We start from the raw sequence: 24,959 nt of genomic DNA on the forward strand, positions 1-24,959 counted from the left end.
TTTTATTTTACCTTTCTTTGAAACCATCAATGCTAACATCATGAAATTTAATAAGTATATTTAGGCAGAAACTCCTACCTGAGCAACCGAACAAAACACCCAAATCAAAACCGGTTGGGTGCATGCTTCTTACTAACCCAAACCAGAACAGCTCCAGAATTCTTAATGCTGTCCACAAACAGACAGTTCTATTTTGCCCAACACATCTTTTTGCCAGCAGTGTTTTTAATTGTGTTTAATATATATTTTCCTGTTGCTTTGGCTAAAAGCAAAAACTGCTGCAATTTTAACTACATGATTTTGACTTTTAAGCACATATATTGCATTACCTTCTACCCTTCCCATCACACTGCTAATGCAGAAGGAAGAAGCCAGTCTCTATCTTTCCATTCTGTCCCTTGCTGCTGTTCCCAGCTGCTCAAAGTGGCTGTGATCAAGTTCCACCTACTTGACTAAGAGCTTACTTAAACACTGTTCTTGGATGTCTTCATTTCCTTATGACAGCTTGTTTCCTTATGACTGTTTCACAATGGAGTCTGCACACTGTTATCCAAAGTGTTTACCTAAAATACGGCCAACGTGCTGTGACAGAGGTAAGCTGCTAGCTGATATTTTCTGTGGGGAAAATATGCTCTCCCCTGAGACACAAGGGACATGGGAGATTTATCTTGTATTACTGAAGTTCCAAGACTATGAAATAACACGTAGAATAATAAAAGGGTCAAACAGTATAATAAAAGGATCAAATGAACAAAATATACAGACACATTACAATCAAAATACATAGTGAAATAATCTTTCCCTCCATTTATAAGACCTCTACCAGAAGCCAGTCCTTAGACTCAGCCCTTCAGGTCTCTGTAGTTACTCTGTGTTCTCCTAACCACTATAGGTAGCGTACTCTTAAAACTCCTGGTTCCAATAGGTCACCAAACATTTTTCCAAAATCAAAGACACGGATTTTTCGCTAGAACAAAAAAAGGAATGAATCTGTATCAAGAGATTGGAGTCTGTTTTGAGCTTAAAATTATTGCTATAGTTTAGGCTAGCAAAAATAAAAGATGCTTAAAAATTGATATTCCTTATATCTGAAGAAAGCTTTAAAAAAAAAAAATGTTTGCTGTTCTGAGCATTTTCCTTTTACTTAAATTTTCCGTGACCTAAATATAAATTAGCACGTAGAAAAACATCGTAAAATCAATCACTGAAGTGACTTCTGCCAGCACTAGCTTAAGTAGTCCATTACATTTTCTTTGCCCATTAAATTTTATTTAGTCCTAGCACCCTTGTTGGTCTCTAGGTGTCATCAGTTTTAATTATTAATGATTTTTTTCCTTCTGAGTTTGAATATTTTAAATCTATTCCTTTTGATTCCTCTTACCAAATAAAAGCAAAGAAACAATTTTTGTTGTAGTGTATTTATCATAAGGTTGCAATGCTCTGTATAAATTGCACACAAATGGAAAAGTATTTTGAATTAGATGGAAATGTGTAAACAAGTACAACGTTGCAGAAACTGAAGCAAGTTAATCATAAGCAAAGCGAAGAGTAATTACAAAGCTTACCATAAAAAAACCCAAAATAAACCAACAAAAAACAAAGCTGAAGAATGAAAATAGAAATTTAAACAAAGGAAAAAAACTTACTTTATTATTCAGGCAGGCAGATAGTAACTCTTACACATTTTGTAGTATCTGTACACCTAAAATACAGATACATAAAGGTGTTTGGCCTTGGCTTGCTACTTGGCCATTCCTAAGTGCCACATTATAGGATGGAGGTCTCAAAAGTCTATTCTTGAAACAAGTAACTTCAAGGAAGAAGAACCCTACTTATTTTTTCTTTTTTTGACTCCTGATGTTCCTTCTGCTTGGGTTAAATATTCAAGATCATCATAAAGCAGCTAATCTTATCACAGATTACTGCTAATACCCTTCCACTCTACCCACACTGACAACCCTATGTGACCAACAATCAGCAAACACAGTATCACCTATTATTGTTGAGACAGGCCACAAGCTGCAAGGAATAAAACACTCCTGGCAATGATTGTAACCCACAAAACACCCTTATGAATGAGCTGGCACAGAGAAAGCTGAACTGCTGCCTATAATGTTGAGTAACTTTTTAAAAATATCCAAAGTATGGACAGGACCTAGGTCTAGCCTACCAATCGTGTTCAAGGAAGTCACCTCTAATTTGCTTCTTGACCTCCCTTATGATATGATGCAACAAAACAAAAGTTCTTTCAACAAGGACACATTTTAAAATTCTTCAATTGCTTACAGAACACAAACAAAATCTTAAATTTTGTCCAAAATCAGAGATTTGCACTTATGGTGGAAGTCAGATATTTATTTTAAATAATGTCTATACTTAGAAAATTTTAAGTTTTAGGAAATACAGTGAAGACACATCAAAATTCCTGACTAGTAGCCTACTACCATTTCAATTTTGAAGAGATGGGGAGTGTGGATATGGAGAACAGGACAGATATCCTGATATGTGCCTGGAACCAATCTCTGCCACCCTTGGAATTCCTTTGTTTTGGTTTCTTTTGTTTTGAGCTACAAGAACTCTGCAAAGGGGTGTTCCCAGCTTCTGGCAGCCATATGTGCTGCCTACCATCTGTTTTCATTCCACTGTGCTATGGAGACAAACATGCTTTTATTTTTAGTGTTCTACATTTCCTGACATTGCACATAACAGAGATTGTATCTTGCATCTCAGTCACCGTTCATGAAAAATCTTCCGTGGATAACTGATGAGTAAAGGTGACAAATTATCACACAGGATTAGATGAGACAATTTTCACTACCTGCTTCCCAGTGCAAGTATATAATTTTTCCTGACGTTTGCTTGATTCCTACATACTTCTGCTTCTTCTCTACACTGCCTCCAGGGGGCTTACCATTTGATTTCAAGATATTCCAGCAGCTTCCTGGGTACAGAAAGTTACTACTACGATTTCGTGGGTTGCCACTGGTGGTTGCTCCTCTGCATGCAACACTCAAGAGTCAAAGCAGGATATGAAGAAACAAATTGCTCCGTGAGCAAGTGTAGAGACAACAGCATAGCACAAAAAATATTTGTTTTAAAGATGGAATTCTGTGCACAGGCTCCTACAGTGTTCTGATGGAACTGTGCACTCCACGATTGGTTTGCAAGGACTAACTGGGAAGCACAGTATCTATATAAAAATCAATTTAAAAGATTTCACTGTTACATCTCAATGCAGCTTGGAAGGCACCCACTGCACACTGGCCAGCTAGTAATTCTTTGAAGTGCACCAAGCTAAACTGAATTCTAGAAAACATTGTTGGTTTTACCTATATTGCCAATAAGCCATACATTTATAGGCAAAAGTATTTTTTCTTTCCGTACTTAACCTCTCCACCCCCTCAAAATTTAAGAAGCTGAGTAGCCACTATGCTACATATGCCTGAGCAATGTCTCCAGCAACTTAACCAGTATCATATCACTGTCAGCATAAGTCAATACCCATTCTTTCACAGCACACTGCAGTACTGATTTTTCCACCATATAATATTGCAAATGCAGGGTCTTGTTATGTTACTAGTAAGGAACTACTGATGAGAAATTACCTCTGGTTTCAAAAAATAATTAAACGTTTATTAATATTTGAGTTGCACTGAAATCAACATCAATAGAGAAAAATAGTGCATTTAAAACAGCTTAGGCATGAAGAGATTCAAAATGTTCACTACTCATAGGGTACTTCGAAAGACACTTTAAAGTGTTAAATTCATTTTTTTTCAGATTAGTTCAATTCAATTGGAGGTTTTTACTCACAAATTCTGTCCTAAACCAAACATTTTTATTCACTGCATGTTATCTTACAAATGCATAGTACTCCTTGATTGATTAGACTGCTGAGGCATTTTTCAATCTTTTTAATTCATTCAAACATTTTACTTATGGACTTCAACTACTTTGCTGTTTGAGTGGATGATTTTATTAAGTTATCAGCAGCTATGTGACCAAAACTGTGAGAAAATTACTTTTATCTTATTACTTTTATTTTGCCTTCTGCTTTCAAATTATCAAATACAGTTGAGCTGTTCTGCAATTCCTCATAGTTCTCTATTTTAAGTAAAACAAGACAGGAAATAATTTGTCTTAAAGTATATCTTTTTAAGCTACCAAAATTATGAAGAAACATTTTCCTTGATTTGTGTCACAAAGTCTTCTTTTTCTTTTTTTTGCTTATTTTCTTCCAACACAGCACACAAATTAGTGTAACATGCTTTCCTCTTGGGATTCCACTCAAAGTCTCAGAACTCGGGTTTAGCTGATACAGGTTTAGCTAAATACAGGAAGAGCTTTGAATGGAGAGTGGCCAATTCACTTGGCATTAGTTAACTGCAGATGAACACCCACCCTTCCATACATTTCCCTGTCACTGTATTAAGCAAGAGACACTGTCCTTCTAATTCCCTTTACATCGTGAAGCAAAGTATATAATCCATCATATATCATTCTGTCACTCCTGAGCTGACACTCTGCTGCTTTTTAAGATGTTTGTGGTATAATTTTGATGCCTACACTCACTGTGCATATAGTTTCCTAATAAGATCCGAATAGTCAGTATTTGCTTAGATTTGTTGAAAATTCATTTATTTCAATGTAAATTATTTTAGACAATGTTTTCAAATCAATACAGGGGTTGGAAGAGTTAGAAAAAAAGAATAAAAAGCTTTAAAAACACTGATATAATAACACCACCCTCTTTTCCTTTTATTTTTATAGTTTAAGCTTTGCATTATGGTCCTATGATAGAAAATTTCTTGTACAACCCAGCCACAGCCCTCTTTAAATTCTCTGATAAAGACCACCTAAACTGAACATACACTTTATTCGCAGCACTGCTACAGCTGACATCTCCTGGGTGGCAGTTTTTATTACAGTCAATGCCAAGAAATTTAAATGCTGCAGGAAGGAACAGAAAAGTTGTATATACTTTTACATTCAATTTGGGAAAAACACTCAAAGCAACTCAAGAAAATAGCTTAAAAATGTAATTTTAAACTACATGCTAAATAAATCTTTTAAAAAGTAAGCAAATTTGATTTTATATAATTAAAAAGTATGTCTAATGAACAACCTGCTTTTTAATACAAAACAATCTCATGTTCTTACTCGGTTTTAAGTCTCAATTTCTTATCACAGCTCATGGTATTTTAGGTCCATAATGAACATGTTCTTCAAAATTCTTTTCTTTTCCTAGCACACCATTATATTTCCAAACATTTATAGATGTTAAATGCAAGCTTAATACTTAGATATATAAGAAGACCATTTTAAGATTGCTTCTACATTGATCTTAATTTCAGATTTTCTATTTCTTACATAAAATTGAATTTTTTTTCTTAAAATATCGCAGTCTTTGATTATTTCTTAAAATACTTTAAAATTGGTACAAGTATCTCCTGTAACAGGAAATTTAAATTCAAACTGTTTTTCCAAGGAGTAGATTATTTAAAAAAACCCAGCAAGCCAACCCTGGAACTCCAAAGTAAAACCAATTACAATTGGTCTTTGCTTCCTAAAAACATGTTTTGCTTCCTAAAAGCTGTCTCCTTTTTCATCATAAAGTTTAAGAAAAGGGTATTTAATGGTTTAATCCCCTAATCTTGGTGTTTATATTTTTAAAATCAAGAAGGTTTTTTAAATGTTTACCTATTCAATACACGTGCAGTTTCAAGTTGTCTACATGGAAGTAGTGAAACAGCAAATTAGCTGCCAGCAGAATGGACAGGAACTGCCAACCAAATCTTCATGTTGTATCCACGGTATAAGAGCTTCAAGGAATCCAAAGAACATCTCTTTGGTTCAGGTTCTCAGAGGTCACTGAGTTTTACAATTATCTCCAAGCAATTTTCTTCACATCCAGTTAAGCTGTCCCTAAAGAGCTGTGTGTGCTGCCACGCAGTTTTGCCATCCCCTCCACTTAGAACTGCTTCCAAAGTAACTTCTGTTGCACCAGAAAAATCTGAATAGGAGCAAAGACTTCTATCTATTGAAGGAAAAAAACAATTCAGTAAGCCACTGACCCAGACTGCATATAGTGCTAGAATGCATGCTAAAAAGGGGTAACTTGTAACATAGTTTTAAGGATCTTAGTTGCAGATAGTCAAATTCATCTGTCAATCAGTGGCAGAAAACAAGCCTGCTGCAAAATTTTAGTTACTTGTTTAGTTTTTGAGCTCAGAGGAGCCAGTTAAGATTGAGGCCACCACATACAGAAGAATCTATCCTTCCTAGTGAAACACACAGCTATCTTGTATCCACTCTGTTCTTGCTAACTCTGCATACTGATAAAACTGGGTTCTGTACCAGTTTTGATTAAATACACAGTATTTTTTGACTTTGCTAAGAAGGACTGAGTTGGATTAGTCAAAAATGCAGTTGCATTCCATTTTTAGTGTTTTAACAGTGCTCTCCATATAAACTATTTATTTCCAATTACACCTTTGCTGCATGATATAATGAATTAAATTCCACACTTACCACCTATCAGAGCAACTTCTGCTGTTGGAGAGTAAAGTCTCCACTTGATTCTTCCACTGTGAAATGTCTGACTGCTTGTCCTAATTGAAATGCTATCTATTTTTAGACCAACTGACTTGCACTCAAACTTCCAGCTGATGGAAGCAGAGGATGACCCCTCTTTTCGGGCTAAATAAACCTAAATAGAAAGAAGACATAGTGAGCATTTAAAAAATTGAGATAGATCCACACACATTTAATTAACTGCTGTAACAAGGACATGAGTACCTTAAGATACCACCACAGCATTCTTTATGATGCCTCTGAATTTTTAAAACTGCACATAGTATGATTTTGTATATAATGTAATACTGAATCCTTAAGTCTGTCCACAGCTATATAACTGTACATGTTCATAGTCAAACACTAATCTATTTCAACATGCTTGGTAAATTTTAAGCCACACATACCCAGGTTTATCACTTAAAGAAATGCACACTTCTTTTTTTTATATAAAGCAGATTTATATATATGTATATGCATATGTATGTATAACATGCCTTGGTTAAAGAAAATTATACATCCCAGAAGTGTATAAATCCTGTTATTAATATAATTTGAGCCATTAGATATTTGCCAAATTTCCTGCAGTTCCAGTGGTGTTCTAAACTCCAACTTGCTGAACAGTCAAGCTCGTATGTTAACATTCATTAAAGTCACTATGATTCCTTCTTGTAAGAACTCTGTAATATGCATCCAGTGAATCCTTTTCAAGTCTGGGACCCGTTATCAGCAAACCAAGGTAAAAGACATTACAGATTAAGGAGTCAAAACTGACAAGATCCCTTCAGAATCCTTTCTTAAGAAAATTTATCTCATCTTAAGAAAATTTATATTCTGTTATGCCTAGGCTTCTGATGAAAGTAATATCAGATGCTTTTACTGTTATCCTTACCATTTTCCAATCTGTTTCAACCTTTCTCCAAAGAGACTCCGCCTTCCAAACACCTGTTTCCCAGCCAGTTATTTTTTCATTATTATTGGAAATCCGTGTATAACTGTCTTCTACTATATTGTACACGAGGTGGAAGAGTTTAGACGTCTTCTCTTTTTCAGAGGGAATAAAAATTACTTCTTTTCTTTTCTGAAAAAGGGATAAAGCCTTAATTCTGTGGTAAGAACCATGTCACTCTTAAACACCATGCCACGGTTTCCTAATTTAGTTTTACTTCCAACTGCAAAAAAGTCATTTTTAAGATAGGTCATGGACAAAAACATTTCTGTAAAACCAAGGGTTTAAACTAGTTTCCTACAACAGACCTGCACCTTTTTCAGAGGGCAGCAGTAATTTTCTTAAGTTTTTCACGTAACTAGTTTTAGAAATTAATTACCAACAAAATAGCATAAAATTAGCAAATTTAAGTAAGAGATTAACATGTTACGACTAGAAAATTTATGTTGAGTACATCCCTTGTGCAATCAGTAAGTAAATTGTTAGTTTTACTAGGAACTTTAATTCTGTGACTATCACATACAGATGCTTATGTATGGCTGACAAAAAAAAAAACCTTAAGGTACAAACTTTGCAATTTCACAGTATTACCTTTTTTTTTTTTTTTAAGGTTTGTCATTGTCCTCGTGAGTTTCAGCAAAGCAGAAATTAAATCTTCTAAACTACAGAGACCTGAAATAAACTCCTAGTTTCTCAAACATAAACAATTCTATAAAACTCATTCATTTCACCCACATTACAGGATCACTCAAAACTGATATAACAAGTGATGTGTTAAGTCACACCTTTGCACGCTGACTTAAGCTAAATATGCCTGTGTTCTGGGAAACTGCTTGTGAGCATTAAATACTTAAAAACGAAATCTTGTGTTCAGAAATAGTTGAAAACATTGATATGGAAATCAAATAAGCTTATTATTAAAGAGACCGTTCCATTTCCACAATCCTAATTGTTCCCATATTGTTATGTTAGTAAAAATTTTGGTTAAAACCTGGGAGTAGGTTTTAACCCACAAGTGACTAATACTGCAAATCAATGTTTTTTTTTTTTAAATTTCCCCAACAGTTTTCAACTGCCCTAAATTTTATAGCTCTGACACACTGTAACTAATTAAAAGGAGAAAAAAAATAACTTGTAAGAGCAAAACATACTTCAGCTATGGATTCCCAACCATTTTACAATGCATAGACCATCATCAATCCTCAAAAGGTATTTATGGACTTCTGCTGGATTCACATCAAACTTGCACCTAATCTTTTTTTGCAAGTTTTCCTGTCTAAACTAAGCAGGCTGCCTACCATGAAGTGCTATTCCTCTGCAGAGCATAATCATAGAACTTCTATTTAGCTGTCTCTAAGATGGTCACCAGTAAAAAAGTTAAATACCTCTGGGCCAATTTCACCTCTGGCTACTCTCCAAGCCACTGAACCTGATGTCCTTCCACCATATTCTCCGGGCTTAGGTGTTTTAGGAGAAATAAATTCAACAAGCTCCACAATCTTTCTTTCCAAGAGCTCTCTTTTTCTATTTTCTGACAAAGATCGTTGTTTCTGAAAATACATTTAAGAAACAAAGTTAAAAAAATTAGAAAAATGGTATTTAAGTTCTGCTCTACAGTGACACCAACAGGAAAAAAAAATCAATTGAAAAAACAGACCACCATTTAAAGCTCAGATTAACTGTTGGAAATATACCACATGTGTAAATACAAACCAGTCATATCTGCAGGGTCATTTGACAGCAATGATTCTTCTGTGAAATTTCATGCACTCTCTGGATGTTAAAATAAAGTGTGTGCTAGGTTTGTAATATGTTTGCTTGGATGATAAAACACTAGCATATTTTATAGCTATTCATATGTATCCTGTACCATAGCTGTTCCTGACAATATTTGGGGGAAGAGAAAGAAGCATAACTTTTAGGTCAAACTTTTCTTTAAGGTGCAACAATTTAGTTGGCAACAGTCTTGGTTTTGAGATTAAGTCCAAAAAAAAAGATTCAGTTCATCGCTGCAAGAGTCATTTCAAAGTGACTGATTCTATAATAAACAAACTATGATATTCATAGTTTTGCAGATATCAGACAATAGATAGAAATGTATCAACTACACTTCCAAATAAATCAGTGGAAAAGAGAAAGAATTGCATAACACACTTTTTTTTGCCAACATGAATAAAAATATGGGCATTTTTTTGGTACATAACTTGAAAAAAAATAATTGAGAAGCTGGGGTTTTGTTTCTGTGATTTTTTTACATCAAATATACAGAGCTGAAACACGAAGCCTTTTTTCTTATGTGCAGATACATGCCACACAGGGATGGAAAATTTAATTTAACACTGAGTAAGCAAATGATTACACATCAGCTTTTTTTTTTTCTACTTTGGTGTTCTCTCAAGGCAGGCTCTTTCAGATAACTAGCACCTGAAACTTCAGGCTAAGAACTATTCCAATTATCTCCAAAGCAGTCTTGATCCCAGAGTTTTGCCATTAGGGATCAGAAAAGACACATTTGAAAGGGTTTTGTTACAGACAACAGTATGGAACTGGATAAAGGAAAGTAGATATAAAGAAATTATGAGAAACAGCTCCAGCTGAACAAATTCCAGCTGCCTAATACCAGTTCTAACACAGCAAGGGGGAAATACACCTTTGCTTGTGTTGATGGATGAGAAGCAGTGATTCAAGCAATTCCTCATGAAACACTAGGCCTCCCTGAAATTAACACTTTCCTGGCCACTTTGGATATATGCAGCACTGCAGAACTCATTCCATCTAAGGGGAAGTTTAACATGGCTTACCCTAAGCTAAGATACCAACCTACTATTTTCTTCAAGCCACTTTGATGCAGGGAATGCCAGTGTCAGTGGTCATCACACTGAGAATTAATTGCCCTTGCTCTGCAGCTGTTGTAAGGGTTTCTGAAACAAATGTGTTAAGGAATAGTGCTTCAACACAACAGGAGTCTTTCAGAAGTGCCCTGGTTTCAGCTGGAATAGAGCTAGTTTTCTTACAAGTAGCTAGAATAGTGCTGGTTTAGATTTAGTATGTTATTTTAGATTTAGTTTTTATTTTTTCTATGAGAAGAATGTTGATAATACACTGGTGGTTTTAGCTGTTGCTAAGAAATCAAAAGATGCCCATGCAGCATTCAAGATATGCAATAATGCTTGGGCTCTATAGAAATCAACACTGCCTGACCTGGGAAAACCTGTATATACATTTCCAAAAAATGACACTGTGATCAACAACATTCACATACTAGAAAGGATTCCAAGAACTCCATTATTAACTGCAATGGCTCAAACTTCCTGATTTTGTTTTTTCTTAAGGTATTACCCCCTACATACATGCCCCCTCTGCTTTCTTTAGCAGACAGAGGGAATAGGAAGGAAGAGGTGTTGTGAACTGCATCTTTAAAATCAGTTCTGCATCACAGGTGAGTTATGCTGTTGATGCTTCCTGAAGGACTCTGTTTTGGAAGATCAGCAATTTTTAACTTTTATTTAAGTTGACCCACTCCTGGGTAAGCAAGAGAAAATGTCAGGGTGGAAATCAGATTTCAACCTTTAAACAAGGAATAATAAATCATCTCACATAAATCACCATGAGAGGTTCATAATTCAACCTAAATTACTAATTTTCCTTTTATGAGCTTACCTGGCTTTACCTATAAACACTCACAATCACCACCAAAAAATGGGGCCCGGAGCAAATGAAAAATAGTCTGGTTTTCTGCCCTACCATCAAATTCCCAATGAAAGCAGTGAAGATTCATGGTCTTTTCCCCACTTTCTATAGGGGTAAAATACAATGGAATGGAATGAGGGACTGTCTCTTGCAGGTAACATAAAAAGGTATTCATGGTGAAGAAAAACTTTGCAGCCAGGGTGCAATATGGTACTATAGAATAACATCAGATGATCAGTAATTTGCAGGCAATACACTCACTTAGGAATGCCTGACCCAAATAAAAAACACACGGTAGTTCTGAGATTGTGTTCTGAATAGATTAAATTATCTTTGCCTCTTCCATTTAACAGTGACAGTCACTCAACATCCTTTGAACTGCTGTGATGTCTCCACTTGGGCACTAAACAGACATCCAGAGAAATAATGACCAAAAAAAGTTGCTCTTTATGTAGGAAAGCACAATAATTATCTCTTAGATTTCATTTTCACTGCCACTGCAGTACAGGTGATAACGTATACTGCATACTGTGCTTCTCTTTAGTTGTAACTTGGAGGAACTGAGCCTGAAAGATGCAGTTTCTGAGTTGTGCATCAAAAGAAATTAAGACTTTAATTCCTCCTAGAGAGGAGAAGGGACAGTTATTGGAGGTCTCTGCCTACATCCATTATCCAGTGTTGCTGTGAAGGTAAAAGCATAGTAGTTGAAATGGAGACTTGAGCAGCACAATGCTATAAAATGTCATGACAGTTCTAGGGGTCAGCTGCTTTACCCATCTGCCAACCACAGATGATGCTGAATATGACAGAGAACCTCACACAGCAGCTTTTTAATGGCCCTTTGTCTCTCACTGCATTGTCACCTTAGAATGAACTTTCAGAAAGGCCCTTGCACTAGGACAAATGTGAGAAACAAAAACTGTTCTTTTAGCAGTCCAGTGACAAAATCCCTGAAATCCAGTACCAACTATAAAAGAAAAAAAAAAATAAAGGAATTTGAACAGTTATTTAGAGGGATTAAATTTATATTCCATTTAATAAATCAAATTAATCAAACATATTCTGAACACTTAGTGGGTAAAAGGAAGCATGTGTGTGAAGAGGGTAGTGTGAGTATAAATTAGTTTGTAGAAAAGGAGAGCGAGTTGCTCCTCAGAATAAACCTTCAAAAGAAACAAAGGTATTCTAACAGAACCACAAGACATTTTTTTAATACTGCAAAGCAGTAGGGAAAGTGTGCAGCACAGAGAAGAGAGGGCTGGGATATTCCACATGTAGAGAAAGGAAGGGGATATACATGAGTGTCCTGAAAGCACACATAGACTTCTTTCCTGTGCTAGTTTTTAATGGAATTTTCATTTAAAGCATGACCAAAACTACCTGTTCTTTCTGTTTGAGAAGTGCTCATGTCAACTCACGAGCTATGCTTTCCTATAAAGTAGGTGAAAAAACCAAAACAGGCCACCATACCAAGGGGCAGTATCAACTTTTGGAAATGGCAATGCACTTTTTTACTGGAGTTCACTGGACTTCTGTAAGTGACAACCTGATGTCGACATCATTGAGCTGAGGAAGAGGTCAGGCAAGTCAGCCCATAAGTCAGTTGCCTATCCTTTCTTGCTTCCATCCATCTAGTCAGAGTAATTTTTTCAACTTACTAGTGCCTTGTTTCCAAGGTTGTTTCTCCCCAGAGACAACTGGTGTAGACTAGTGACTAGTGACTGCTTTCTATTGCCAGTAGATGAGAAGAAAGGACCCTCAAGTTAGTTTTGTAGACAGTAAAGGTTCAATGCTTGAAGACTCCTGCAACCCTGCACAAAGTGCACAAATTTATTTCTGATCTTTTACCTCCTTTTATTTTGTTACTCTGTGGTCAGCTTCCTCACTGCTCCACTCTGCTATGTCACTCAAATTATTCATTACTGTGATAAAACAATTCAGGATGGGGCTTGAATTCATGAATTCAGCTCAACTCTTCACCACTCTTAGCATGTGGCTATAACTCTCAAGCCAACAGGACTCTAAAAAAGCATAACCTGCTTGTTGTGATTTATACAGCCATCAGCTGTATATCATCACAGGAAATAAAGTTTCTATGCACAGGTGTTAGGCCTGAAAGTGAGGACAAAACAAAGTTTTTCTGGTATTCCAGTACATTGAGCCAAAAAGAAAGTTCATCCTGTTCCAACCAGGGACGGCAAAACCTTTAGGAGAGAGGTGCTGTGTGTACTCAGGTTCTGTGATTGTGACATGCAGGTGCAAATGGCTCCATGAGTTTTGGGGACATTAGGCATGAACAGAGTGTGTGGCCCTGAGCCAAAGCCCCACTGAGGGTATCAGTGCTTCTTGAATGTCTTGGGAAAAGTCTGTGAGTCATTTCTCCCACTTCCTAAAGCTTGTAAAGTCGGGGAAAAAACAATTAGGCCTAAAATTCATATAACTATAAATCCTATTGTTTCCAATATAACAGCATTATTGATGTAGAAAAAGCTCAGCTGCCCTTGAGGACTCTACATATTTAGAAAGCAGTTGTAGTTGACCCCTAACACGTGTTGATGGGTAAACCTACTTCAAAGCCATCAAGAAAATTTACATACACACCGTAAGTGGACACACACTTGACCATGTAAGAGATAATATGATAATTCTCCTACATACCATTCCTTAGCTTATTTCACCTAAGTTCAGCACCGTGAGTGATTCTTCAGTATTCAATGTAAAATGAGGTCTGTGCAGTTAGCAGCATTTTATATTCCACAGTGCATGGACTTTGCTATCCTGCAGTCCTTTGTTCAAAGACTGCATTCTGGAAAAACACTGATGTTAAAGAAATCCATCTAAGAAAAGCTACATACCATTCTGTTTAGTGCATTAATTGTTTCACGTAGCGTAGCTTCACTGAGTGCTGTCCTTCTAGAGAGTACTTCTTCATGCTTACAGCTGTATCTCCAGGTAACATCAACAACCTCAAGCACAAGTAGAAGAAGAAAATAAAGCAACGAAAAATTGTCAGGTATCTTGCTCCATTGAAAAGGTTAGCTCATTGAAATATGTTTTTCTACAATAATTCTGGAAATCACACCAAGATGGAATACACCACACAATTGCTGAGGGCAAGTTTGTTTCATTACTCAGCATTTCTCCTACCTCATCTTTGGATACTGCAAATATGTAGGAGAGTTTCTTTCCCCACCCAGTTTCATAGAGAAGAGGTTTATCACAGACATTTTCACAGGGATCACAGTGAAGCCACCTTTTCTGAGATGAAGAATATACTTCAGTCCACACATGATCTAAGTAAAAAAGGCCAAGAATAAACTATTAATTATAAGGATATGTTTTCTTTTATAATGCTGTAGTATATTGTAACTTTTCCTGATTTACTACATGAAGAAATAGGTGGAAGAATGCGTCTGTTCATTTACATTCAGAAAAGTTACCAGAGTTCTCTCTTTCTATTTTCAGATCGTAGTCCCTTAGACTGGAATAAATATTGTATCATTCTGAATTCAGTCATCAAACCTTACTTGTAGAATTGTATTTTGTCTCATAAGGCAAGACAGGAAATTGAGTATATATTGTCTTTGTTAGCTGAACTGCCAATCTCTACATGCTGCCTGATGGCAGAACTGTAAAATACATAACCTCATTTTCCATAGGTTTCATTTAATATTAAGATATTCTAGAGTACTGATACCTGTACAGTCCCAGACATATCTAGCTTCAAATCCAACAGCTCTGCAACACAGTGTGAAGCAGTTAGCCCACTCGCCGCAGCGCCCACATCTGGTTTCCAGAAGTTTTTCGGGATTATTATACCTACAAGGGAAAAACAAAATAAACCAAAACCAGAATAATTGAAACTACCTTATGACTGTCCTTGTGATGATTTACAGAGATTTCAGTGCTATTCAGTTCACAGAAGATAAAGGAAATGACAGGTGGAAGCAGAATGCTACTTTGACTCAAATGGCTCTGTCACATGTCAGCAGCAATGGAATTAATCTGGTTGGGTTTTTTTCAGTTTTCAAAATGGACTTAAGATTTCACCTTAAAATAATAAATTTTGCACGCTGGTCCTTTTGATACTTAACAAAAATATTAAAAACCAGGATACTTGATTTCCCATTGAAGTGAAAATTTTCCTTGAAATCACAAAACCCTACCTATATACTATGCCAATATTACCATACTATATTTAAAAGCTCTATGTAACCAAATTAAAAGTAAATAAATAACAATTTTAAAAAAATCAGACATATTCAGAACAAAGCTATATAAAAGAAAGCAATACTTCATTTTTAAAAATCCCTAATCTTATATAGCAATTGCTGGTTCATCAATGATGCTATCACATTGCTTAGTGTGGCTTCTCTGCTCTTTCAACCAACAACTTATTACTTGTGCACAAAATACACAAAGGCAAAGCTATTTCTTGAAAGACAAGAAAAAAAGACAATGCAAATCTTTGTCTGCTCACCTTGGGAATCTATTACAGAACTGACACTGGTTGCAATAATGATTTTCCACTCGACTGGCATTCCACCTTAGATCATCATCAGTAGGCAACAGATTGTCACTTTTAGCCTCTGTATGCCCACCACACCTGCTGCAAGGAAGACTATTTACCCAATGAAAAAAGTCATTCTTAAACCAGTCCAAGAGCTCCAACAACAAGAAATCCTCTTCATTCACATGTGCACCTGTGAAATTTTCACAAGACACAGTCAGGTCAAATGAAAAAATAGTTTAGTTGAATTTTCCATTATCAACATAAATAATCATCTCTAAGCCTTTTTTAAAGGCCTTTTTTTGAAGTCTCATTTAGAAAAAAAAATTATATAAGCTCACACACAAAAGAAATTCTACATTCTGAAGACTAAATAGTTGTTTACCAAACTATATATCTAAAGAACAAAAGTCTGCACTCTAAACACTCCCACTAGAGTAAGAATAAAAAATTGCACAAAAAAACCCAAGTTAGATAAGCAGTGGAGCCCAGCAAAGTTCCTCATGCTCTTTATATTCTTGCAGGGCCTTAGAAGAGAGACTGTTAATTCTTTTACTACTCCTAAATATTATTTTCCCATTCCTAGGTATTAAACGAGGAATAAGAATTGCTTAAATTTGTTCATTCTAAAGAACCAGACACTGGCAGCAATCTACAAGGAGATGGAGTAACAACAGACTTCCTATGAACACAGCTTAATTATTGTAGAACATGTACATAGATCATGTGAACAAACTTGAGTTTGTTTATGAATTCAGCAAATAAACTCCTTTGTCAGCTTATTCAAGACAGCCAAAGGATGTCTTACTTTTTTTCACTCTAGCCTACTCTACCACACTAAACCACTATATTCTTCTGGACTATTTTCCTGTGTTCAGAATAGGTGTAAGAAACTACTCATGCAACGTCACCATTTCATCACCTGGAAACAATCCCACTTTACCTAATTAACAAATTAAAAAAATGCAGTCTTCCAGAAGAGATCCATCCCTTCTTACTCCTTAGAATCTTTAAATGTACATTCTGCTGCAATGCTCAGAGATACTCTTCCATCTCAGGTTAACAAGCATTCAAATAAGTCATCCTATTAACTTTATCACTTAGGTGACACTGCAATTCTAAGTATTAACACTTGGTTATTTTACATATTACAGCTTGCTTGTAGTCACAGTACAGACAGGTCTGACTAATAAACATTAAGATACAAAGATAATTTATGAAAATACTGTTTAAAAGAAGTTGAAGGAAGTTTCACCAAAGCTGTGCACTAACTCATTTTTCAGAATGGCAGACAGACAAGGTAAGATGTGTGCTTTACTTATTGAAGCTCAATTCACATCTTCCTCTGAAGCTGAAGTAGTCTTTGGTACAAAAAACTGTATGGGCACTCTAATAAACACACAGTGCCAAGGCCATGAAGTTGATGAGAAAAGACCATCTGTTAATCAAAGCAAGAAAACCTGTCTTTTAAACTGTAGTAAAATTTGCATTTTTACTTACTACACGTGCAAAGCATTGGTGCTGAAACAATCAGACAAGGTGTTATTGCTTACATAATGGATATGCTGATGTATTTAAACTTGGCTAAAAACTGAATGAGAAGATTTTGAGCACAGGCCTTATTATCTTGTTCTGTATAACAACATAAAAACCAGAATCCATCTATGAAAATATGACTGCTACCATATTAATACTATTATCTTGGTTTGTAAAATAAATTTTCAGGGAAATGTTGCATGGAAAGAATGATGAATATGTTTTATTTGAACAGAAAGTAGTTGGCTGTGAGATGCAATGATTTATGAATTCACAATCCATCTTTCTAAAGGAAAGTGGTAAAAAGAAACAGAAAAAAAGTCTGTACTTCGGCTCAAATGACCTTAATCTTCCTAGCTCTTATGAGCAAAAAATGTCTATTATGCATCGTAAGGGTCCGTTTCCAAAGGAATGTTTCTATGAAGCTCTTTAAAAACGCTCTCAAACTAGCATGACCCAAAACAGTGGAGTTCCATCCCTCCTCCTTTACTTTTATCCTTCTTTATTTTTATCTAAACTAGGGCCTAGAAGCTGATCTATTTCGAATAGATCAGCTCGATGGCTCAGGAAGAAGCATCTGACAACACCACCCTCTTCCTTCTTTCTTCTTTTTGATAATGCACACAAAAGAATTAGAACAGAGTCTAAGGGGTATGTTTGTCTTTGTATGCTTTTTAAAAACAATTTGAATAATTTTATTTATTATTGTTTCTTTTGCCCATTGTATTGCCCTACGCTGCTGAAACAGAATGCTTTGCACTTGTTCATGTGGTTTCCTACTTAACAATATAACTTTATTAAAAGAAAAAAACTACAAGGATAATCCATTGCCAAAAAGTTCCCTATTGCCAAAGACAGAACTACATATCAGTGTGTGGCTCTGTGAGACATCACAAAGCCATGTATAGAAACAGCACTCCCATCAAGTTCACAGAACCTCTTCAAATAGAGTCTTATATCACCACTTTACAGTGAAAGCATATTTTGATTTAAATACAGTCTTAGAATTGTATTTTTTTAAAATATAGATGTTGCTTAAGTAAAATTTCCCTGTGTGGCTGAAAATAAATCTAAATGTCATTTGAAAATAGAAATATATAATTTTTAACTGGCAATAACTTTGCACATTCAAAACAAATTTGCACTTATGAAGAAAATATACATTTTAGTCACCAATATCACAAATATTTATGCCTATATTTAATTTCTAACTCCAAGAGAATGGCATGTGAACAACCTTATTCATTTAAGCATTACCAAGAACAGCATTTCATTTTATTAGGCTGTGTCGTGATAAGTTTTCATGCAAAATTTCACTTCAAAATTAAAAAGCATTATTTTGAAATTTTATTCTGAATTCGAAACTGTAGTTTGTACAGAAAAATGGCACTCTGACAATTTTAAAAAAAAGAAGCAAGAAGTTCCCCTCCTCTGTTGTAGTTCATGTAGCATTGTTTACTACTAACTCAAAAATTAAGAGTTAAAAATTTCTATGTGAAAGCAGTAACGGAGAGATGACAAAAAATTTTAAAAACCCCACAGAAGTAAGGAGAGAAAGGGTAGAAAATTTGAAAATTGGGAAGAAGGTAATTTAATTTAGAGAAAGCATTTGGAACCTGCAGACATATGGTCAAATCTACATGCCCAAGGCACAGTAAAAATATATGCATTCTGCAGGTGTTTGAAAGAATGTTTCTCATACAATAACTTGTTAGCATTACCTTTGTCCAGTCTTGTAGCTTGTGCTAACTTTTTCTGAGCCTTCTCTTTCAGTTGCTGGAGAGGAATTGATTCTAGTGCTTTCTGCTGAATAGAAGGATTCTCGTACATCAGTACAAGATGCTCAAATTTTGTTTGAAGTGTTTTCAAGATATCTGCAGCCTGCAAAAGGATTTTCAGTCACAAGATGATTTATGAACTTCCACCACAAGTCAGGAAAACCAAACTCTACTAATTTTAGGTTAACCCAGTCATAATTCTGCAGTTACCTTATAGATTTCATTACAGGTGAAGTAAATACATCAATAAACATTGCAGACACCACCAAACAAACTTTAAGGCCAGCTCTGTCACCTCTAAGCATTCTGAAAGGTGTACTGAGTGAAAAGTGTACTGATTCAGGGAGAAAACTGTTTTTAAAGGCACCTCTGATCAAAAAGTTTTTTACTTACTTCCTTGCCATATCTTTTGGACACCTTTCACCCCAAATCTACAAAAGAATCTATAATTCATTCAATTTCCTGGACACTGGTGCACCAGTTCACACAGCTTTGACAGATTTGAACAGACCTTTGGCCATATATCACACAGTGTATTTCACTGGAAATCAAATCTAAGAACTATGCTTTTTTAGTCAGTTATTCTAGAGGGTTGCTTAGTGGCAACCACATGTTGCAACCAGCAAGGTACAGCTGTTATCTACTAAAATAAACAGCTGAAGTTAACAACAGGGAAGTTAGTAGCTGAGCAAACTATTTATTCTCATTTAAAGGGGAACACCAAAAAGTTAAACGGGGCTTTAAAATTAAGAGTCTGTCATATTTTGGGGGGAGGACTGTGGCACTGCTATATTAACTTTTCTCTACTAGTAGATTATGCTTCAGCCTTTAGCCATGTTAACTACTATCTTTGCTTCATCAAAAGCCCCACACCTTCTTGAGATGCCAGTTGCAAATGCAAGGCAATGCACAGCTGTGAGAGCTCTTCAGAGGGTAAGTTCTTTCAGAGGAACACTTAAATAAGGAGTGGTTATTTCAATGCTGAACAGTACTACAGGACCAGTCCTTGCTTTTCATAACTGCTGAAACAGAACAGAACTGGTTTCACTCTTCCTGGAGCTCATCAGCTGTAGGTAACTGATTTAACCTCACAAACCCAACTGCGATAAGAATTACTTCAATGCAAGTTGGGGAACAGAAATAAGGAAAGCTGGGGACTGCCACTGGCTTATAAATCTTCATGTTCTGTCAGCTTCCTGAAAGAGTATTCAGAGATGTTGCTCAGAAAAGAAAAAAGTCTCCTTAAAATCTTTGACAATTCAGATTTTCCCACTGGCAAACACAATCAGTATTCCAATAGTGCTTAACTCATTTCATGAAAGCAACTGTATACCAATAAAGCCTTATGCAAGCATCCAGAAGTGTGGTAAACCTCACTGCAAATCTAAGTTTGGATACACTTTTCCTCCTATTATTGCTGTGTCATTCAGGAAGGGATCAGAATCAATCTACCACAATAATGACTGGCTAGAGCATTCCTTTCTTCAAGTCTCAAGCATGTATTATGATAATACAGACAAGACACAGATGAGGCAAAATAAGGGTGGGCTATGTCCCCAGAACTGTGCCATTTAGGAATATTTCTGTGCTGTCTCAAGTAAGTCACTTTTCCCTGAGCTTACCAGGATACCTACAAAATAAAAATACTTGCACTACAAAAACCACTCTAAATCTCTCTGACATTTGACAGCAGTGCACACATCAATAATACAACTATACCTCTGCAGTATGCTCACTGACAACCAAAACAGCTATTGCTTTGTAAGCAAAACAGCCAAGTCATAGCCCATGGACCTCCTTCCAATCAACCAAAGCAAATTCTGTAGCTCAGAGAGCCAGTGTAATTTCCTGAAGACATCATCTGAAATACAGCATCCTAACAGAATGCCAATACTGCATTAGCAATGTCCCTGAATTGTATAAGTTTGGTCCAACCAAATATTGAATCAAGAAACATGGAAAAATAACAGCTGCAGAGAAACAGATCCACAACTCTGATGGCTAGGGTAACTCAGGGCAGAAGAACTACAAATGACAAGGATTAACCTCAGAACACATCGTGTCAGCTTGAAGTCTCTCATTGCAAGATGAACCTAAATTTTAATGCCTCAAAGCTTCCAGTACTTATCAGTACTGCAGCAAGTCACTATAGAGGTTTCATAAAATCACTTCCATCCACCATTGCAGAACTAGCTGAAACAATCCAAGTAGCCCCCCCAAAAACCACCACCAACACCCCAAACAAATTCAAATAAACCCAAGCAGAGTATCTCATAGGCAACTACTAGCATGCTAATTTAATTACATTAAATAATCCAATATTCACGTGCCCACAACAGTTCCTTTCCCAAAGGACATTATAGGTGATGACAGATCACTGAGTTCTCTTTCTCTCTACGAACCATCACTTCAAACTATGCTTTGCCATTTCTCTTCCATTCATCTTGGGTAGATACCAGGAAGAAATTGTTCAGAATCTACCAATATACAGAAAATACCCGTTTAAAGTGACCAACTCTGTTTAGGGATGTATGAGATGTGAACTTATGGAAAGATTCATCTTACAACAGCTTTAAGACTGAAGTGACATTGGTTCTCGGGAGAAGAACTCTTTAGAAAGTTAAATCAAAGCAACCCTTAAACAGTCTATCAAAAGACATAATTTCATTTTTCAAAGCTGTATGAGGTGGTCCTCTCCCACCAGGTCAGGTAACATCAGATGAAAGGACTTTCCCTTTTTGTCTCGATAGGGAATTTCATGTCAACCTCTTGGACAAAGGAAACACAGTCTAAATAACTTTAGATTTGTTGTTGCCTTGTTAAGTTGCTGCTTCTCACAACAGTTACATGCAAAAAACCGAAGTCCTCACAAGCTAGACGTATAGGTCATAATGCATGAACTGAGACATCAACAATTATAAACATTATGGTTGTGCTCCCTTCTTCTGCTGGCTCTCAAATACCTAACATGATATACAGCCCTAACCTTAGCTTTCCACTCCTTCCCACCTGGATGTGGGCATTACTCAGTCAGGTCCTGAATATGCCCACATCTGAAGACTACACAGGTTCTCTGAACAACCTGTCCCAACAGTTCTCTCTTCTTCAATATTTATATTCAAGATCAGTGTGTCTACGAAGCTTTCAGGTTATAATTACCATTTCAAGAGACTGCACAAGTGATGTTTCCTGTTGCTGGTGGGCAGGGGCAAGAGCAGGTCTTGAAGGTTGACGTGCAAGTGCCTGAGTGGTAGCTGCTGTTTCAGAGGATCCCGATTTCTGGATTTGATTTGACTCATTCAGTCTGCTACTCCTCTCTCCAGCAATTAAATCTCTGATTTTACGTAGCTGCTCAATTGAAGCTTCCTTAGGGAAAACAAGGTGAGTTTCTCCCTGAAATTTAGACAAATTAATTCAGCAGTTAATGCAGGCCTAAGATAGTCAGTTGTTTGTATCTATAGATAAAAGCTATATAATTAACTGGAAGTTAGCACACTAGAACTTGGCAGGATTCTGTCCTTAGATTAAGTATCTTAAAGAAGAAACTATCAGATCAAGAATGTACAGTCAGTCTGAAGAAAGGGGTTCATAACATACTTTTGTTAGTAAATTACTTTACAGAGCCATACATGGAGAACACAATTACAGTTTGGCAGAGAAAGCAGCAACAACAGAAATACTCAGTTCTCAGTACAGCAGTAAAATTCTAGGCAACACTGGAGTACAGCCCCAGTATTTGTGGAAGAAGCCTCGAGAATGGCATCAGCTGGGAATTCTCTTCTATACTGCTATCTCACTTTGAAAAAAAATTTAGAAACTAACAATTACCTCAAAATCCAGGGCCTTGCAAGAGGAAAAAAAAATCTATATTTAAATTTCAGTAAGTAAACTGATAAGACTTCAGGAATTACAGAATTATACTCACCTCTTGAAACCCCATCTCAAACAAACATTCAACTGCTCCTCTGACAGGCAACAGCCTTGTGGAAAATGCTGGATTTCCAATTCGAATTAATCTGTATTTTTCTTCATAAGGATTCCTGAAGAAATTGAAAGCTTTAATTAGGCTTGCAAATTAAGTAAACACTTAAAAGCTGGATAACTGTACTAAGCAGCATTAACCATTCGTAAGAGATTGTTTTTAAAGTTTAGTTTCCTTCACACCATGCAGGCAGAATGTGAAACCCATCTAAAAGCTTGACTTGATTCATGTCCTTCTCCATTTATCTTTGAGAGTTATCAAATTGGTTTTAATTTTTAGTTTGCAACTTAAGTACATAATTACATGTTCTGTAGTCCTAGCTAGCAGGTCTTAGTCTGCAGTGACACTTACAGACAACTGGATATTCACCTCCACCTGACAGCCTTCTAATTGAGTTCCTCGGTTAAACATTGGATGGTTTTAGGCTCTCTAAGGAGGCTCAGATGAAATTCCTGGTAAATGGGTTAAACAGCTGTGGCCTCTGCTTACTTACTGACAGGCTACCTCTCAGCTCCCCTTTCTTCTTTCAGCTCTCTTCAATCTTCTTCTCTCACATCTTTCCTCAAAATGAGTCAGCCCAGGACTGACTGCTCTCTGTCACACAGCACCCTTTTGCAAGCAGCTGACAAACCAGATGGGGAGGGGCAGCACACACATCTTGAGTAGCTTGAAGACATCAAGGTCAATCACATATCCTGTATGTATACACCCTACAGAGCCACCCCGCAAAAACACTTATTAACTATATATTAACTCTTAACTATACCTACCTATAGTTTAACTATATATTGACTCACAACTGTAATTAACTCTTGATACTAATATCACTGACTCAAAAGAGAACGGCGACAGGAAAACGAAGTTACTATTCTCACATGACTTGCTGTGCATCCACGAATCTTTACGTGCTTGAACGTTCGCAGAATCAGAGCCAATGCAGATTTTTAACTCACACAAAAAAAAACCCCAAAACCCAAAAAACCCCACTAGCCCTCAAAACAAACCAACCAGCAGTAAACAAGAAAAATAAAAATCCCAGCCACTGCCTACTCTTCTGCGAAAAGTAACCTTATGTTTCGTTTTTGTTTTTTTTTTTAAGAATGACCGAAAAGGAGCGAGATGCTCCGGAACTCCGGTATTACGTAACAAACCCCAAACCGAACCGTACGGCTGCTCTTTGGAGACGGTCTGTCTGCAAGCCTGGGAACAAACACCCACACACCCTCAGGAGGATGGAGCAGCCGCTTCCCGGAGGGTGTTGCCCGGTCGGGACGGCCGCTCTACTACCCCCGCGGCAACACCCGCCGGAAACCCAGAGGGACACGCCTGCCGCCTGGCCGCCCTCACCGGAGGATGTTATCCGCGTAGGTCAGGAGCAGCCGCGAAGCTTCCAGGAAGATCTCCCGCCCGTTCTGGCACAGCTCGGTGACGGCGGGGGAAAGGGGCGAAGCGCTGAACCCCACGGCCGCCGCCATGCTGCCGACCCAGCACGCCCCGCCCCGCGCCCCCACCCCCAGCGCAGCCCCGGAGCAGAGGCGCATGCGCAGTGTGAGGGGGATTGGGGCGTGGGGTGCGCTGCCCTCAGTTGCAGCTCCCACAGGGATTGGGGTGAGGCAGGTGTTCAGAGGTCCACAGGCTGGCAGCAGTTATCTTTCGTAGAATCACGGAAAATATCAAGTTGGAAGAGAGGCCTTAAGGGTCATGGAGTGCAACTTCCTGCTAAACTCCTCCTCCCAGCTGCCTAAAACTCAAGAGCATGACCGAGGGCATCATCCGGATGCTCCTTGACCTCTGGCAGGCGTGGTGCTGTGACCATTTCCTTGGGGAGCCTGTTCCAGTGAGCGGCCACCCTCCCAGTGAAGAGCCTTTCCCAAATGTCCAATTTGACCTTGCCCTGATACAACTTCATTCCACTTCCTTGTGTCCTCATGCTGGTGACCA

General features: G+C 37.1%; 1 protein-coding gene across 2 annotated transcripts; it reads right to left on the reverse strand.

Moving 5' to 3' along the window:
* Positions 1-4,200: 4,200 nt before the first annotated feature.
* On the reverse strand, positions 4,201-24,521 carry NGLY1 (N-glycanase 1). Of its 2 annotated transcripts, none has more exons than XM_030445658.1 (12): positions 24,366-24,521; positions 22,962-23,076; positions 22,196-22,429; positions 18,980-19,139; positions 15,693-15,915; positions 14,910-15,031; positions 14,360-14,505; positions 14,068-14,178; positions 8,908-9,072; positions 7,466-7,654; positions 6,532-6,709; positions 4,201-6,037 (listed from the first exon to the last, which is right to left on the reverse strand). In XM_030445658.1, the coding sequence occupies exons 1-12, from the start codon at positions 24,491-24,493 to the stop codon at positions 5,862-5,864; spliced, it is 1,947 nt and encodes a 648-aa protein (XP_030301518.1). In that variant the 5' UTR covers positions 24,494-24,521; the 3' UTR covers positions 4,201-5,861. The 2 variants fall into 2 exon arrangements, with proteins under 2 accessions (XP_030301518.1, XP_030301519.1); XM_030445659.1 differs by lacking the exon at positions 24,366-24,521 and adding an exon at positions 24,241-24,342.
* Positions 24,522-24,959: the final 438 nt, after the last annotated feature.

The sequence above is a fragment of the Calypte anna genome, chromosome 2, assembly GCF_003957555.1.
Source record: "Calypte anna isolate BGI_N300 chromosome 2, bCalAnn1_v1.p, whole genome shotgun sequence".
Classification (NCBI taxonomy): domain Eukaryota; kingdom Metazoa; phylum Chordata; class Aves; order Apodiformes; family Trochilidae; genus Calypte; species Calypte anna.

Bases quoted from the DNA above. Each gene is read 5' to 3' on its own strand.
- NGLY1 (XM_030445658.1), bottom strand. From the start codon at position 24,493: ATGGCGGCGGCCGTGGGGTTCAGCGCTTCGCCCCTTTCCCCCGCCGTC. The intron at 23,077-24,365 runs GTGAGGGCGGCC...CAATTTCTTCAG, and splicing joins TACGCGGATAACATCCTCCG to GAATCCTTATGAAGAAAAAT. The intron at 9,073-14,067 runs GTATGTAGCTTT...ATGTATTTTCAG, and splicing joins TTAATGCACTAAACAGAATG to AAACAACGATCTTTGTCAGA.